At 42.6% G+C, this 19,240-nt stretch overlaps 1 protein-coding gene across 2 annotated transcripts in view; it reads left to right on the plus strand.

Moving 5' to 3' along the window:
* Positions 1 to 1,721: 1,721 nt before the first annotated feature.
* dock1 (dedicator of cytokinesis 1) overlaps positions 1,722 to 19,240 on the plus strand; it is a 172,419-nt gene continuing 154,900 nt past the window's right edge. For both annotated transcript variants that reach the window (XM_071523954.1, XM_071523955.1), the window contains exon 1: positions 1,722 to 1,888. In XM_071523954.1, coding sequence (XP_071380055.1) covers positions 1,846 to 1,888 — 43 coding nt within the window. In that variant the 5' untranslated portion in view covers positions 1,722 to 1,845. The remainder of the gene's footprint in view (positions 1,889 to 19,240) is intronic.

Genomic DNA, 19,240 nt, shown 5'->3' on the forward strand with positions numbered 1-19,240 from the left:
AGCCCCTATCCAAGCCATGTGATTTCTGCAAGACTGTCTGAAAAATGGCCCTGTGTTTGCTTGGATAAGTAACTGTGACCTGCATGATGTCCCAAGACCCAAGACTGAACAGTACTTACAAGACAAGAAGGCTGGAGGCAAGATTCTGTTTTAGATTTTATTTAGACGCAGTTAAACACAACTCTGCTAAGATGTAACTTTTTCCCCAAAAATTGGCAGTTGCTTTGATGTTGATGAATTTCAGTGTTTCTCAGTGGAATATCAGTCCCCAAATGTCTTTCACAGCAACTTTAGTGTTTCTCAGTGGAATAACAGTCACTTTCAAAGACAGAGATTAAGATAACCATCTTAAATATCAATTGCTATTAAGACGCATTATCACGTTGAGAAGCTAAATTGAGTTTTACCAATGCTGCAGATATCTACACCGAGGTGAACAAATCTGCACCTCTTTTGTATGCTCTGCCTGAGAGATGGCATCAAAACAAATCAGAAACTCAATCGAGTGAGGGGAGATTTAAATGAGGTTCAACAGAGGCAGTCCCTCGTGTGTGAGAATGAGAATGAGAGCGACACCGCCCTCTGCTGGAGAGACTTCAACATTTCCCAGAAGAGAATTGTAGGCAGTGGGATTACAAGTTTGAGGGAGAAACTTCCTCAAACTTGTAATCCTGAGAAGATGGCATGTCAGATTTGTGAGAGCGACATGAATAAAGATGAGCAGGTCCATCAGTGTGCACCAGGTGCATTTCTCTGATGGTGCTTAGCGCCCGGAGCTCCGAGGGACAATCCTGCCTCAGATCAGCCGCTCAAAACAACGGGGTCGCTGCACTTCTTCATCATTAGGCGATTGCAGAAAAGGATGGAAATGGATTGAGACAGAGGAAGTCTGTGTGTGTGAATGTGTGTGTGTGTGTGTTACCATATAATGTAGAGATACCATAAAGTATGAAAATGTCATAAACTCACTATTGAGACCCACTGACACTTTGTTAATCCCTATAGAAATATTACAGGAATAATATAGTGATTTTTCATGAGAGAAGATGGAAATGGGTTTGCAGTGCAGTGTCTACAATGTTTTATTTATTGTTTTATTTTTTTTGCAGGCTGGAATGGAGCAAAAAATGACTATATTAGTTTAGAGGTTATTAATTTGGGCCCCACTTGTTCCTAGAGGCTGAGTTGGTTTCAGACAGAAAATCAATTCATTTCAAGTAATTTACCTACATTATAATAAATTGTAGCATGCACATGCAAACCCACCTAACTCATTTTATCCATATAGCCTTCCATATACATAGCCTATATTAGGGCCTAAGTTTTAATTTTAACCTGACATAAATCTTTATGACTTACATTTCTTGTAAACATAACATCAATATGTTATATGAGCATAGCGTTTCAAGGGAAAACATAAATTAATATTTATTCAGGTGGACGTGATACCTTATGATCCACAGTCGAAAAAATACGTGACGAAACACGAACTGGAAGTCATAGTTCACCCACTGTTTGATTTACGTAGGCTGTCACAGCCATGCAGCAGCAGGTTATAGACTAATATAACTTTTCATCAGTCATATAACACATTTCTCCCCCTCAGTAACCACCAGCGTAACTTTTTGCTGAACGCCTACTGTATGAACGCCTACATGGTGACTAAAAAGTTGTGTTCCCTTCCACCCCCTTGCGGAGCGTCCTGTCACTGGTGGAAAATGGCTGCTCGGTGTAGCTCCCTAAAGCTCAGAGAAAACTGAAAAAGTCTACATTAATAAGAAGAGGTCACCCCTGGACCTATTCTAACAGACGAAACATCAACTCGGGGAAGCTTCGACACTGAGAATGTCTCGTTGGGTGCCCACTAAAAAGGAAAAATATGGTGTTGGTGAGTAAGAAAACTTGCATGGTCCATCGTTAGCTCGTCCTAGCTCTCAGCATTCAGATTGCACAAGTTTGGGAAGGATTGTGATTAGAAAGCGCCCCGGCTATATAATTTATTGGATATCTTATGCGGCATCTTTAGAAGTGGGTCAAATTTGCTTACATTTTGGGAATGCAAATCTCATGAGTAGGTTATCTGCCAACTAGTTGGCATGAAATGCAAAACAAGGAATCCCTGTCTTTTGTGAGGGAGCGGACTGTGTGTGGATTGGGAATTGTTAGAGGCGCGCCTAGTTGCAACCCTGTTTCCTGTGTTGTGGGGCCTGCGCTGGAAACTAGTAATAGGCTACGCAGTACTTGCAACTGGTTACTTTTGAAGCTGTTGGTGTTTATCGCAGCACTCTAAGCACAAGATTGTCTTGTTTTTATAGTTATATACTGGCACTTCCTCAACTGGTTTTGCAAACAGGCGTCCCGTGGCCTGGAACACTGTCCTGTATCTTCCACTCTCTGCTTCGGTATCTCACTATACTGTAAAATGTAACAACGTGCATCCATACGAAAGAAAATAACTGTAGTAATCCGACAATACATGGATGGATCGTCCACGTTTTACATGGACGATATAGAAAAAATATACCACAGAAACCCTGTTGTAATACTATAGGAGATAAGTAATACGATAAAGTACTATAAGGCCAGTATAAACTCACTATTTATATTGTTTTTGTTAGGGCATCGTTTTAATCACTCATGATAGGCACACACATTTTTTGCAACAAGATGGCTATTGCAGAATCTTTATATTTTGTACTTTTGTTGCTCTAGTTCAGGAGCTAGTGAATCTTTTCACTGTCAAGGACCTCCAAACAGATGCTCATTAAATCATGGAGCTCCCTTTGATAATACTTTGGTTTAAGAAACCCAATCTAAATATTTTTGGGATTTGATTTTGTGGAGAATTACATAACTGACACATTAGACGGCATTGGGTAGAGTGAAATGTAACAATAAAGGCATGCTTATACATTTTCTCACTGTGCTAATTTCTAGGGAGTAAATGAAAGGAAATTAAACCAATCCTAATTTTGCTGGGGATCCCCTGGAGGAGCCCGGACCCCACTGCTCTAGTTGATTTGTTGTTGAGAAGAACAAGTACACGTTTTTCTAGACTAAGTAATACGTACACTATCACCTAGTCAGTCAGAGATGTAGCAAATTAAACATGTTTTCCTAAAGAATGTTGTTTCACTTTGGTGGATTGTTATTATTTTCATTTGTAAGATATCCCACCACATTCATGCTGTTGTTATGCCCAGCAGTGGAACAGAGGGCTTGTAGTTTCATTAAGGATGCTGCAGTGACTGATGGTTGAACTCAGCATGTTACACCAGAACTGTCACCTCACTGTACAGCTTCCTCATTGCCTCTGTCGTTTTCAGTCCAGTCCACACCCAACAAGATCATTCTTTGGTAGCCTGTTGTCACACTGTGGTTTTAGCAAATATTGCTTTGGTTCACACACTGTGTGCTGTGACTATGTGTAGAGACATATTCTGTATTATTCCAGTGATAGTGATTGCCTGGATGTAGACTCAAATATCCAAGTGGTCTTGAAAGTAGAGGTTCTTCAGAAATCGTGGGGAAAATTCTCATAGGGATCAGTAAATGCTAGAGCGGATGAGTCATGAATGAACTGAGAAGCAGCCACCACCACATCACTGGTGCAGAGGATTGGTGGGGTGCATAGGCATTGCAGTTTGAAAATATCCTGTGGTGACCAAGTAGCACTAATGAGCACTCTGTGAGACCTCTTGTGCTCGCAGCATCCACTGTGGACCTATTTCTGTTTCGGCGCAAGTTTTGTCATATCATTTGCTAGTCTCATAATGGCCTCGTGACTTTATTACCGAGTGTAGGAAAACCTTGTGTCTCCCTTAGTCTTTCCACAGCAGTGTTAATAATAAATGCTATTGCCTTACATGGTGTATAGCAGTGATTTTAAAGCTTGATGTCACCATATAGCTGATTTATATCACAGTATGATGTAGAGGCACTGCATTGTACATGCACACTAGCTAGTTGGCCCAACACAGTAAGCCAATCCCAAGGTTCTCTCTCATATTACAAATGTGTTGCAATGATAATCTGAAAAAAACAAATTAGTCTAAAGTTCATGAGTTTGTATGTTTCTTCTTTGCTGTGCTGTCTAGTTCTCTGCTGGTTTAGGTAAGCTCCTCTGTGTGGCAAATTTCATTAAGGCAGCGATGGGCTATCATGTGCCATGGAGGGCAGAGAGTATACAGGTTTTCAACCAAAGACAGCAGATTATTTCAATGATAAGCACACCTTCAACCATGAAATGACCTGTAGTCTTTGGTTGGAATGAGGAATGAAAACCTGCATACTCCCTCCATAACACACGATTGCCCATCCCTGCTCTAAGATGTAATGGGGAAGTCAGAGGAAAGTGAACGTACCTCGGTGTAAAAATACTTTTTTCCCCATTGGGCTTGAGCAAGGGTTGGTAATGTGGGCACCTTGACTCAATTTTGGAAACTCCCATTCTTGTTGCCTCTGGAATCCCCCCTATCCCTCCAGAGGCAACAAACCCCATTGTTTTTAGAGTGTTTCTAAGGATAACTGTTACCCTGAGGTGTGAGCTCAACTTCCTCCTCTAGGGAACATCTTGGGTTACACCGGCATGTTCAGAATGCCTGTCATGCTGCCTATCAGCCTGGATTTAACTGGCTTGATTTAATGACTTGTCAAAATAGATTGTGCATTCATGAGACAGTCACATATGAGACTATTATGGCTTAACTTCAAATGGAAATTGAGGGTTGGGCGCGGGCCCGACTTCTTATCCAACCCATGTTCACATCAGAAAAAGACAAGTCAAATGATCCAGTCGTCAAAGAGATGTTCAAATAAAATCTCTCTTGACCTTGAGCTAATTTCATTACACAGTTCTTTTCTTGTCAAATGCCAACCGGCCCGGCATAAATCAAAGGAACCGGAGGAGTTCCGAAGGCTGGTTCCTCTCGTGGCAAGGAGATTTAACAGGGCCTTGGGGAAATGTTTTCTAGCTGTCTCCCAGTTGTGTGATGAATTAACCAGAAATCCTTTTCGATGCTAATTTCAAGTGTTGTCTCGTTAATTCTGTTTCATCGGGATGTTGCTGTTCCTTGAGAGAGACTTCTGAGGGGTTGCAGTTCTTGAAAGCAAACCAGATGTAGGCCTACATATTGCTGTTGAGACTTAAGTATAAATTGCCTTGAGAACATGGGCTGTCATGAGAAACGTTTTCCATTCCTCAGTACTTCCTTTGTAATTTAGCCTAAAGTAATTTAACATAATTCCAGCTCGGAATATAGCAAATGCTATGATTGTACAAACTGCATTGGATAGCGTTAACATTTTTTTCTTCAGCACAGAGCTTGCTGGCCGATTCTGAGCTGCAGGTTTGGCCAGTAAGGAAATGCCGCTTCCTGTGGGTCAGTTCACATAGCTCAGAGTGGCTGCTTATCTAGTTAAGAGGACAAATGCATGCACACGCCCACACACACTGAGCTCTGAACCCTAGCTTGAACGCGGCTATGATTTAAACTGCGGTTGACGGTATAGTGTGACAGGATTGACAACCATCGTCTGGACTCTTTCCTTTGGAGCAGGTTAGCAGTGAATGACACATTGGGAGCGGGAAGGAGAGACAGTCACTTTGTCTCTTGTCTGAGCCAATAAAAAAATTTGTGAAGCCCCCGCCCTACGCCCAAGAAAACCATCTCCCACCCACAAGTGTAGAAAGCTAACAAATATGGTAGCAATTAAAACTTTGTCTCAGTTACTACATCAACTCTCTCCATGTGTTTTGAATTCCTTGCCGGGTATTTTATTCTTCTCATAAACTATTGAAGCTATTTGGTGTGAAATAAGGGAGAAACAACATTAGAGCGAAATTTGAGTCATTCCCTTTTAGCAGTTTTCTTGTTTTTATATGGTAGGAGTTGTTTTCATCGTGATTGTTTCAGTAAATGCCTTACAGTGTGTCTGTTTCACACAGTGAATGTTAAAAGGGAAGAGTGTGCGTGGCTGTTGTCAGTTGTCACACACCTACATTGTGCATCTCTCTGCAATTACAAGGCATAAGCTGAAAGAGCCAAGCATTGCTACTATTAATTCTGACATAACAAACCATTTAACAATATTAACTACATAGTTGAGCTTTAGAATGAGGCACCTGATTCTACCCACGCTTAAACTTTGTCCGGGAAAAGAGCTGAGCTGACAAAAGTGGAGACAAAGTGCTTTTACTAGAGTGAAATAAACCAACTGATTAATAGGAAGGAGCCAGGAGAGAGGGAAGGGGACGCTGAGAAATGGTGGACAAGTTGAAGAGAGGTGTGTTTTCTTCCTTGTCAGGAGGGTAACAAATAGTTTCATCTTTGTTTGTTCTGTGTTAAAGCCAGGTGGTGTTTATGATTGGCTCGGCTCCTTTGCTCATAAATAAAAAGATACTAACAGAAATTGCTCGCCTCTCGCAGCAGAGCGGAGTGATCAAATAAGAGGATGCACAGAGCCACAGTGCAATGTGGCTATGTTTTATTTTAAGAACTGCACATCCCCTTCCTCTGGTGCGGTGACCAGCGCGGTTCTACTTTGATAGCAGGAAGCTAAGTGTTTTTATTAAGCGCCGATGGTGAGACGGGTGCGACCCTCTTGAGCGATCACCTGGAGCCTGAACCCTAAGCTAACACCATTATTTCCAAACTTTATGAGTTTCTGCTTCAAGGCGATGGATTATTTGTTTTTGTCTGCCTGCAGAACTTAACACACTCTCCACCTGGGGCCTCATCCTGCTTGATTTTTTTCCTCCACATACTGCAACTGTGCTGCAGTCCGAGAGCTGCCCCCCTGTGTTGTATCTGTACACAAACCGGCTTCCTCTTTCTCTCTACCAGCTTTGTTTAGGAGACAGCAGAGCTTTTTGTCAACAAAACAGCCACTGTATAAACTTGAGTGACTATATTGAAATGCACTGACACATGGGCCAACCCATTTTACGTGGGATCATAATTTAGGCCAGCTATGTGCTGAACCCTGTGATTCATAACTGGTTTAACTGGTAAACGTGATACGAGATTTAAAAAAAATCCCTTTCACTGGTCAGTTTTGTGATATGTGATATGACAGTTATTTGTATAATATGCTTTTTTGCAGAACAAATCATTTTGAGATTTTAATGCAGTGATAATTTACACTTCATTGTCTTGGTATTCATTAGACACTGTCACTTTATCTCAGTCAAAACTTTGGCCATAATGCTCCTCTTCTCTCTTTGGAGGTCAGTATGACTTTGCTATTATTCATTTTGAAAGGAAATAATATATTAACTATGGGCCGCGCTGCTTGGTGAGGCAATTCTAATAGTACAGCTCCCAATGGCTTGCTGTGAGATGGCGGCTAAGACAAATGACAGCCGGCCTATTTAATCAGTGCATAGCTAAGTGGTTCCACACTATTCCTCCTCGGCTCGCCACTGAGACAAAGCTGGAACACTTACATCTTGTTTTAAGTGTCACTGTCATGTGAAAGGTTGAAGAGAGGAAAAAATGGTTGTGAACAAGTTGGCCTTGGATTTACACAGCAGGTGAAAATTTGATGTACCTTTTTTTTAAAAATGGAAATCTCTCAACAACTGTTAATTCTAAGGCAGTTTGTGAACATAGAAATGTCTCTCCAAAGCTACAAACCAGACAACCAAGGGCAACCTTCATGAGACAAAACCTTGAGCTGCTTTAGTAACGAGACAGATTTTACAACGTGTGAACCAGAAATGGCCGGGTACATATCCGTGTGAAACCACCTCAGGCACTGTCACCTTTTGTGCTCACTGTTGGCCTCCCATTCACTGTCAACAGCAATGTATGTTGCTCTTTATTCTCTTATTGACATCACCTGTCAATAAGACAGTGAGTCAGTAAGAGAGCCTTGGCTGTCTTGTTTGTAACTTCTGGAGAGGCTTGTGACAAAGTTAATCACCAGTCAATATGTGAATATGTGAATTGCATGCAAGAATTTTCTGCTCATCACTCAACACAACTATTTGTTGCCTAGACCTGTAGCGCCCTTAACGACAAGTGTTTCATTTCCCTCAGTGAGAAATGTATGGCAAAAAAATGATCTCACTTCCTTCAGCTAAACTATAACAAGACACATGGCTGCTGCTGAGTTATGGTACATATGAGCGGTTGCCTGTGGAGACAGTGGCAGACAGTATCATGATGTGACTTGACAAAGCATCTTTGTGGTGAAAGTTGACACACATGGGTGTGAGCATGCGTGGCCCTGTGTGACTGACAGCCCAAGTGAAATGCGGCGTGATGGTCCTTCTTGACGGCCTGTCAGAGGCAGCAAGACATGACGAAGAAAGGATACACACACACTCGGCTTGGTCATGTATGATGGGGCTGTGTGTGTGTGAGTGTGAGTAACTGTGGTGGGGGTCATTCCTACGACTTCAGTCCTCCCGTCCCCTCCCTATTGATCGTGGTCATGCCAAGCAGCTTGTGTATTGTCTGAAAGAAGCCTGCTGTGCTGCTGTCTTGGGCTTGACAGATGGCTAATGGTGTGCCACATGTCAATGGGAAACAAAGGTCATTGATGTAGACGTGTGTTATGACATAATTTAGATTCAGCTGGATGAAATATATTGTGACCTTTTATGCATCAAGCCGTATTAGGCAGGCAGTTTACATGCAGGAAGGTAACTTGGTGGTTCACATGCAGTTAACAGCATTGTAGGCTTTTGGTTCACTTCAGCTTTTCACTCTAAAATGAGGTACCAACCAATTGAACCTATTATGACAATATGACTGCTTGCGTAAATATCAAACTCCCTACAGATTGTTTTTGATGTTTTTGGTTATCTTAAATCCTTTGCTTGCAACACATGAATATTTTAACTAATATGATCAGTTGTCCTTTTAAGATATTAAGCAATGAACATCAAGAAGCTTTTGGAGGAGTTTTTGGAATGTTATCCTTCATATGAGACAAGAGCTTAAGACAGAATAGGCAGCACTTACGGAGATAAGATGTTCTGCTGCAATCCTCTTGCAGAGAAAAGGTTTCTAAATTATTAATTGTTGGGATGTGTAGAAATAATTAGAGGGAATAATTAAGACTGAATGTGGATTTTCAACACAGTCTACAGCGCTGTACATTGATTACTCTCAATACCCGGCCGCCCGCTGTGGCTGAGGCTTTATTCGAGCAGAGGCATGGCAGGCAGTGATGAGCCAGCAGCTGAGCTGAGGCGGTGCCAGGCTGCCGGTGGGTGAGCTGACACTGGAAGACCTGTCTGTTTCTGTGGGTCAACCGTGGGCCAAGAGGACCGGCTCCCTGGGAAAACTCCCCTCCTAATTACCACGTAACACAAAGTCCGGCTCCAAGCTGCTCGCTGACATGACTGGGGGTGTGCAGCCTAGCGCCAACCACACTGACGACCACATGCATGCTGTTATTAAACACCCATAAGCTTGGCTTGGGCACGGCCACCCTCTCCACTGAAAAGGACTTTTAATATATTTATTCTGCAAAAGTAAACTTCCCAAGAGTTTCTTTTTTCCCCAATCATTTTCAGAGTTTTGAGTTATTTAATCCCAGATGCTGCAATTCCATACAGTTCAAAATCTTTGAGGCTATTCAAGTTATTAAAATGTCGACATTAATATCAAATGCAGTCCATATTAATGTTGCATTAGTCACCTTTAAAATGCCCTGTGCATGGGTTGTTTTTGGGGACTGGTAATGGAGGTGTCAGTCATTGATTGTGGGCTGAGACAGGCCAGGGATTGCCGTGTGCAGCAAGAGACAGCCATTCAGTACTGCTGGCATTTGATGAAATGGCCTTTTGTGTGTTTCTGTGTATGTGTGTATGTGGGGGTGTGTGTGTGTGTCTAGCTAAATGCTTGATAAAGTCAGAGCCTCGGAGCCCAGCTCAGATGTCGGTGGGCCCTAGAGGCAGTTTTAGATTTCGGTGAGTGTCAGCTCTACTGTGTGATCAACCTTTGGAGATTTAGATGAAGTCATCTCCGTGCTGTAGCTGACACCTCTACCTCTTTTGTTTCAGAAAAAAAAGATGGCAGAGATTGTATATTGACTACAGGAGACATCAAATGAATTTGTGCTCGTTTTCATCTGGCCATCATGTTTTCTAACTTTAAACATTAAAACTTAAGCCTTTCTCTGTCTTTGCATGTGCATACAGCGACATAACTGAGTCAATTAAAGTCATACACAACATTCACCTTTTACTGGTGTTGGACAGTACTCAAAATCCCTAAATAGCTTGTTAGGACATCACATGATGGCATACTGAAATGGTGCCATACAAATTAAACAGGGGAATGAATTGAATTCACTTTTGCCAATAGATTACTGATTGAAGTACTGTTATGCAATAATGCACCATAGATACAACATTTTGATACAAATACTTAAAATGTAGTTTGCGGCATTAAAAGTTTTGGTGACCCAAGAATGTTGTGCAGACTAACTTTAAGCTTCATGTGTGGAAATGTAGCCCATTAATGTCAAGTCTGACAAGTTGGTGTGATGTGCTGGTGGCTGTACTTTAGTTTAGCTTGGACTATGCTAAATGACTGAAAATGTAGTTCGCTGTGTGCACTTCTCAGAGGAAATTGCTTTCTCACATTTTTCAAAAGCATTAGGTAAAAATAGCTCCCCTATTACTAAAATCACACACCTAACTTAATCATTTGTGACACCACAAGTACCCGTTTGACCATCCTAATACTTAGAGTAAAGTCATAAATAAGACTGTGCAAACAAGACAACAGAAGAAAAAAAGTCCTACAACATTAGGGTTTGGTTTTGCTGCAGATAAATTAGCACCTACCTGGCCTGTGAAAGGCCCGTAAACCTATTAAAGGAAATTATTAATGGGTAGTTCACTCTAGGTATTAATAATCTTCACACTGAATAGGAAATGAATAGTATTAAGCACAAGTGCTGTAAAGTTATTATCACAATCACAGTCCTCCATTTCTTTCATTTTTCTATATAACCATTTTAAATATATAGTAGATCAGATGGCAAATCATCTGAATTGTTTAGGCTGCTGCTTTTCTTTTGTTTAAAATGAGGTGGAATGAAGATCTATTTCGTTTTCTCCAAGGTTCTAAGCTGCCCAGCCAACAGATTTACCCAACAGCCATTACATCAGAGGTCAAGTTGTTCCACACAAGCCAGCTTCAGTTTAAAGCAATAAACCCAAAGTCCTCTATCTTATTATAAATGCGCAAAGGCCACAAGATACTGTTGTCAATGGCTGGTATGTAGGCCTCCATGCTCTTTCAGATTGACCTTTATCAATCCTTTGAGCATAAGTAGTCTGCTCGAATGTAAAAGAAATATTCCAATCAAAGAGAGAGCAAAATGGCAGTTAATTTCTATTGCTTAACACATTCAGGTCAAATGAAGTGTTGGATCTTTGTAGACAGCAGGTTACTAAACCAGTCACCCTGGGTGGCAAAGAGGTTCCTCATGGTCATTTCACAGTGCGGTGGATTATACTGGAGGTTAATTACATCCATCCATTTCAGCAGTTTAACATGCAACCTTTTAAAGGTATGTGTGATCTAAATTAGGGAATATGCGTAATATTAACACAAATTGTCTTTAGTCAAGTTGGAGCTAAGCTTCGGTGTTGTGTCAGCGTCTGTATTTAGATGGGGTTGTACCTCTGGCCTGGTCTCTGCTCATGCACCCTTCAGCTCTTGTCTTTTTAATGTTCCTTGCACTACAGTAAAGCCTGTGTCTGGCATCTTAAGACTGTCTGACAGTTTGATGTCAGCAGTTAGAAGTAGTGGGTGACCGGAGGCACCCTTGTCTAACATCGTCCAGATGCAACCTTCTCCCTTTCTGTAGGACGCTGCTCAGTATTGATGCCATGCTCCTCTCTCATCACTGACAGTGTGACTTTTGCCTCAGCTGAACACCGACTGATTGATGATAACAGCATGAAGACTAGGTCCTGGGGTTGTCCTGTTGTACATGTCCACTTTGTTCTTGCACTGCACTGCCAGATGCTGCAGATACACCGTGAGGGTCAAGCACTTTTGCCCTGTCACTGAAGTGCCATTTTTGGCAAAGAAAAGTACCACCAAACAGGTTTTAAAGTAAACTTGCTGAATCAGTTCCAGAATTTCTTCAACTATTTCAAGGTAATTATGCTCTCATTAGTATTCGTATCACAAGAGATGTAACACAGAACAGTAATTAATAGGCTACACCTTGCTGTGCAAGAGGCTAATTTGTGTGGATTCTGCCTAATACTTCCAGTTTACTTCCCCTAGCTAGGTCTAGATTCACTTTATAGTTTCAGCGGATCATCAAGCATTTAGATGCAATGATGGGAAATATTATAGTTATTGATAAGATGTGGAAAAATGTGCAAATGTATGAACAATAATCATCATCAAGAATTATATGCGCACATCCAGTTCTAGATTATTTTTTCCAACGTTATGCCTGTTGAATTAATGAGTCTGAGAGACAGTGTTTCAAAAGCGCTTACTCCTAATGCAAACACTGTTGAGCTGTGTGTGCAAAGCGCAGACCGGAGAGCCTCTGCAGATACAAACCCTCCATTTCTCTCCTGGCAGACATCGTGACGTTTCTGCACCACCACTATCAACACCAGAAACCATTGTGTGAAAACATCTCTCTGCGTAAGGCTTTCATCAGCGCTCTGTAATGAGCTGGGTTTTGCTCGCTGTCCCTGTTGTATTGGGAAGATGATTTTCAATTAAAGAAACAACCCGGCTCTGCGGAGGCAGTGGAGTCTGAGTTATCGGCCTCTGTTAGACTCTACCCCGAGGCCTGTGTTGGAGCCGAGCGCTTGGCTGAAGTTCTGCCAAGAGGCATTAGCACTGTTGGCATCCAGTTCAGGTGTATGCTAGTTTGTCCACCTGCTCCTCCCTTCATCTTCTCACTTCTCTCTTCACCCCCCCGGCCCCTCCCACTTCCTCTCCCCTTACACCATTACATTGTGCCAGTGTCCCGTTTTACTTTTTACCTTATCTTCTTTCAGTGAGGTATAGCCGATCTTCCTGTACTCATGAAATGCACCAGTATTTCCTTATGAGCTACTGGAAATGCTGTCTCTATTGTGATACAGTGAGGTGACAGGCGGTATTTCCTGCTTCTTTCCAGTCACAGGGTGGGAAAAAACTGGTCCTACTGGGGAGAGAAAACTGCTGGTTTTCCCTCTCAGCTCAGCTGCCGTCTTATTAATTTCAGGTTAATTACAATAGCATTATCTCTGCTTTCCAACAGATAAACCTAAAAGGCTATTATGCATAATTGGTTTAAGAGGAAAGAGGGTGATTCTGTTGGTCTTCGGGTCCACCGTCTGTGTTCGCCTCTAAATTAGAACCATCAGGCTTCCGTCTGAATGCCTAAACCCCTTATTAAGCCCTATTAGAGAGGGACTTGAAATTAATTATCATGTTTTCCCTGCCTTGTACGTCACTGACAAAGCTGTTCCTCTGTCTGAGTGTTACAAGTATGCTGTATAGTTGATTGTCTTGTTTCACCGCGCATGCCGCTGACTAATGCATATGCAGACATGAAAACCTGCTGCAGTATCTACGGGTCATCTCAGCGTGTATTTTAATAATACACTTTAGGGCTGTAATTTTGTAATGGTGTTTGAAATTATTTTGGATTTCTCAAGAGTGCAAAAGTGTGATCATGGAAAATCTGATTTGATATTGTAATTTCCCTGTCTTACTACCATTTCCATTTGAAACTTAATGACTTCAGTGACTCCTTGAGTCCCTTAATGGTAGTATTTTACGTCAGCTGTCGCAAAGAGACTCTCCACTCGCCCCCCACTGCAGACTGCATAGAGAAGATAAATACAGTATACACTCATCGAGCACTTTATTAGGAACACCATACTAATACTGGGTAGGTATCAGCTTTCAGCTCAGTGTCAACCAGCTACCAAAGTGACATCCGCCTCAAGGTTCGCTGTGTTGCATTCTGAGATGCTTTTCTGCTCACAACAGTAGTAAAGAGGTTATCTGAGTTATTGTAGTCTTTCTGTCAGCTCCAACCAGTCTGGCCATTCTACTCTGACCTCTCTCATCAACAAGGCGTTTCCGTCCGCAGAACTGCCGCTCACTGGATGTTTTTTGTTTTTCGCACCATTCTGTGTAAACTCTAGAGACTGTTGTGTGTGAAAATCCCAGGAGATCAGCAGTTTCAGAAATACTCAAACCAGCCCGTCTGGCACCAACAACCATGCCACGGTCAAAGTCACTGAGATCACACTTTTTCTTCATTCTGATGCTTGATGTGAACATTAACTGAAGCTGCTGACCTGTATCTGCATGATCTTATGCATTGCACTGCTGCCACATGATTGGCTGAATGGATAATTGCATGAATAAGCAGGTGTACAGGTGTTCCTAATAAAGTACTCGGTGAGTGTATGTACAAAAGAGGTGATGTGAAAATGTTATAATGCAAACTGAATAATGGAACTGGAATAAGGTTGTGTAAGGAGGCTAATTATTTTTTTCAGCACATGATGTGCTCATCAGGAGCCAAATTCAGGTCAGTCAGTCAGTCAGTCAGTCAGTCAGTCAAACGGCGCTTGCTCACCTCTGTTGAGGCCTTTGTTATAGTCTCCCTAAGCATTGCAACTGCTGTGGCTAATCTGTGTGTATAAAAAAATATATATTTTGCTGGGGAATATTTTAGTTACAACTAGACTGAGCTAGCAAAGCAGGTTTTTGCATATCAGATTTGGAATTTATTAAGTTTGCCCAATGCTAACGATGCTTGCTTGATCAGTGTTCGCATTACAGTGTGTAACTGGGTGGTCTGTGTGACGAAGGCTAATAATGCATTGGGTGAATGATGCAGTTATCCTGATTGTTCCAGGACTGCAGTAACTTAAACTACAGCAACAGTCAATCATGCACACCTAGCTAGGCGCTGTGGACAGCATTTATACTTGTTTGTGAATTTGTTTAATATAATATAATATACTATAATATAATACTTACATCAGTTCCATGCTACAGACAAGTAGAGTGAGGCAGTTGATCTGTTCTGGTCGAGCCTCCTCCTTTCTGCACATTTTGTGGGAAATCATACCCCGGGACACATAGAATAAACACATAGAAAGCAACACATAGAATAAACCAATTTTCACCACAATGAATGGTCTCATTTCTACAGCCATTATACTATGCTATCAAAATTAATTTGACAATGATATATTGAGCTAAATATTCTACCCATAGGGGCTTTAATGAAATGAGAAAGAAATCTGAGATTCTTGTTATGATTTCTTTAGTATGATAATGTCGCCCTGAGATGTTTGGAAAGTATTTCTTAGCAAATCCAAATCATAGCCTGTAGGCCTACCTGAGCGCCTTAAGCAGTGGTGTAGATTGCTGATACTTTTGCTTTCAAATCAAAATGAAAATGTTGGAGAAGCAGTTTGTTCCGTGTAATAATTCAGTGTATTTTGTCAATTGCTCTGTGTGCATCCTGTCACCAGTGCTGAAACTATGACACCTGAGAGTTTTATTTTTAACTGTGGGAGTTTGGCTTTATTCAAAAAAATCTCCTGCTAATGAATTTCTTCACACTCAGAGAAAAACAGAGGCCGCCTTGACACACTTACCACAGACCAACAGATATAATCCCCACGCATCTACGTATCATCTACTTCAAAAACACTGTTTCATGTGCATCATTGTCATGGTTTTCGGTGAGGGAGTCCGACAGACCGGTTTAGTTAAAGTCCACAGCCAGTGTGGAGATGCAGCAGAAGGGCTGGGTTCTGCCCCCCCCCGGGCCGATGTTCCTCCCGTTATCCTAACAGCACTTGGCAGATCCCTGAAGAATACCTGTCAGCTCTGCAGCATAGCTCACTGCTGCCAGCTCTGTCTCACCACCAGTGGGGCTCATCAGGAAAACACACACAGTAAACACCTGCACCGGCGCCTCGCTCGGCTCACATTTGTCCCATACAAATGGCTACACCAGGTTGATGTCAAATAAGGGTATGTTTGTTTCGTACGCCAGTCATGTCCTCCGAGGCGTCATGGCCCAGAGAGGCTCATTTGTAAAAGTTTCTTGTGCTCAGATGTTGCACATGGGGTCGAATCCAACCCCAAGTCGGAATTTATAAAAAAAAAAAGTTAGCTTTATCTCCAAATCAGCGTTTTTATCCTCATATTTTGTGCTATAGGCTATTAAAAGCTAAAACTACTCATCTCTGTTAACCAAGCTGTGTTTCGTCAAAGAACATTTTCATCAATGAGCCTTATATAGTGCATAGTCTGGATATGACTATGTACTCCAGAAAGGTATATTTAACCCACTGTGGATGTGCAGTGAGGTGATGCTTCAAAACGAATTGGCTCTCTCTTGAATCTCGTACTTGACCTACATTTGACTTATTCCCTTAACACCGTCTCTATTGCGTGTGATATGGTGTCATAATCTAGTCTCCTGCACTTAGGTAGTGAGAGGTAAATCTTTTTTACATGCAAATCTCTTCAATCGGGCCAGTCATTGAGAGCCAGTTATAACCTGAAGATACAACTGTATGTGCAGCGTGTGTGTGTGTGTGTGTGTGTCACCCCCCGGCCAACTCCTCTGTCTTGCCTAGGAGACCCGGAGTACAGCTGGAGTGTAGTAATCATCCTCTATTCAATCCCGCTGCCTAGAAAAGGGCATTCACAGTGTACTATGTGCTTATTGAACTCCTCTCATCCAAGTTAAGCACTGTATTAAAGTCATATTCCCTGACTCAGTATTACTCTCCATTACTATTATCTTGCGCTCCCCCATTCTTTCTCTTTCTCTCTGTCATACGCAGTCGCGCACAGGCGCTCTCTCTCACCCTCTCTCTCTCACACACACACACTCATTGAGACTCCCATGCTCTAGTAGTTGAGTCCCATCACTCGGGGCGGATGGAGTTGCCTGCAGAGATGTGAGGTCATGTTGGACAGGGCCCCTCGGCTTCTACTACCTGCTGCCAGACATTAGAGGATTTTCTCTCCATCTGTCTCTACAAAGGGCCAGCTTGACCGGAGTGAGAGTGGCCTAGCGCTCCACTCTGCCGGTCTCCCCCTAGACAAGCCTCTTGACTGGGATACCCTCACCTCCTCCGTCCCTGCGTGGGCGCACAGCCTTTTAGGACCGTATACGGAGCATCGAGAGGCCCCGTCTCTTTCTCCACCCCCCCAACACTTCATCACCATCTTCTCCTCTAGCTGTAATGATATGTTGTACCCAGTGTGGATTAGCACAAGTTATTATTGAGCCCATAGTGTAGAATTACAATCAGTCCAGTGTTTAGTTGGGGCTGCTTATAATTGTGGGGAGGGTGTAGACGACGCGCCGGCTAAGTGGATGGGTCTGTAATCTGATTCCTCACTCGTTTCCTCTGAAGATAATGTTCTCTGAATCTGCTCAGGCTTATGTAAGAGGTTACGTATGGTAATGAGCCCCTGGCAAACGATGCTACTGTTTTTCCCCCCGCTTCCAGAAAATGATTTGCATGCCACACTCCGGGGAGAATATGGTCCACTTCCTCATCCCGCTCTTCTTCCTCTGATGGTTTTTCTCTCCCTCACTGCTTCCTAATTGACATCAATTTACTCTTGGGTATGCAAATACGGCTTTATGAATAATCAGAGTCGTCAGTCAGTCCCCACGTGACGAGAATCGCGTCGGATCTGGTGTTAAGTTGCGCCACCGTCGCCTTGACGCGTGTCAGGGTTGTGTTTGATGGTTGTCATTTAGCCGGCGTCCGCCCTGGGTGTCGTTTCTGTTCATTTCGTAGTCGCATCACTTGCCCAGTGAGATTCTCCCGAATGCTCCAAGCTCCCATTAGTTTGATATGTGAAGCGGTTGCGTTGGCAGTCATCACGGGGGCAGTTTCTCATTTTTTTTTTTTTTATGAAACGTGATGCTTTACTTCTCTATCAGAGCTGTTTGTTTAGGCTGCTCTCCTCTCAGCACCTGCCGTTTAGATAACACGCCGAATCAGCTGGAACCGTGACCCAGTTCCAGACAAACACACACATGCAGCAGTTGTTGGCTTCGCAGGCTTTTCTGGCTACTCTTAATGATAGTTTAATTGAGCCCACCCCGCTGTATGGTGACTAGGCTGCTCTCTCATGGCCGTGCACAGATTAATCCCCCCTCCCTTTTGTTTGTTTTGTTGTTTTCTCTCCCTGTAGGTTCCTTTTGTATCTCGGCATGGAACCACTGAACTCATTTCACTGGGTCTTTGTTCCACTGCTCCCTCTCGCAGCCGCCGGCCCGCGTTCTGGTAGATTCGCTGGGCTTGCCGGATTGTTCCGGGGATCGCAAATAAAAATGCACCCACATGCGTGTGTGGACACGTGCATGTACGCCTGTGCACACATTCATAACAAAACAACACAAGGCTGAAATGAAACAGGCTGCAGAAAGCACTTCCTATAAATGGTGAGGTTTTGTGAGAGATACTGGGATAGAACACAAATCTTACAGGATCCAGAGGAATGATGCCAGGTCACATGTTCTGTCTGACCCTATACACACTGAACATCTGATACAGGGTGATATATAAGACCAGACGTGTATACATGTATATGCACTATGCACCCACAATTCCTCCCTTATCTCTCTTGCTGTATGTAGTCAGAGCTATCTGCTTTCACTTCTGTGCTTCCAGTGTTTTGTAATGTGGTGTAAAGGCTCGCATGCAGCACCTGTTGTAACAATAGCTAAAGGAAATGAGATGAGATGAGTGGTTTGGAGACTGTGCTATGAGTCATAGCAAAAAGTATATGGTCACCATCAGTAGTTGCCTGTAATCTCAGTGGCCACTGTGCATGAAAAATGGATAATTTAGTATCCCTGTTTACCCATTAGGGCTGATAAAGTCCATTGAAAACCATTGAACTGAGGGTCCGGCTGTGGACAGAGATCAGCCCTCTGCTCCCGCAGGAGGAATATGACCTAGTGCAGAGCTGCAGAGGAGCTTAGTGCTCAGGGCTAAAGTTGAAGAAAGAGACTCTGCTGAATAAAAAAAAATCTCTTTTAGTACATGTGCAAAGGTTTACAGGATCAACTTTTCAACCCTTGCGATTACTCTCTTATTTCCTACAATCGCAGCATGGCTTCCTTTTTTGAACAAAAATTTGCGTTATTTAAGAGGTTTATTTCAGGATTTTTTTTTCCATCCTCAGCTGTACACTAGTTCTCTCATTGTATGTTCATTGATGGACAACAAAGTTTCCAC

This window comes from Centroberyx affinis, unplaced genomic scaffold (assembly GCF_046629955.1).
Source record: "Centroberyx affinis isolate AG114_WGS23_722 - 3 ecotype Tasmania unplaced genomic scaffold, CSIRO-AGI_Caff_v1 ptg001131l_1, whole genome shotgun sequence".
Classification (NCBI taxonomy): domain Eukaryota; kingdom Metazoa; phylum Chordata; class Actinopteri; order Beryciformes; family Berycidae; genus Centroberyx; species Centroberyx affinis.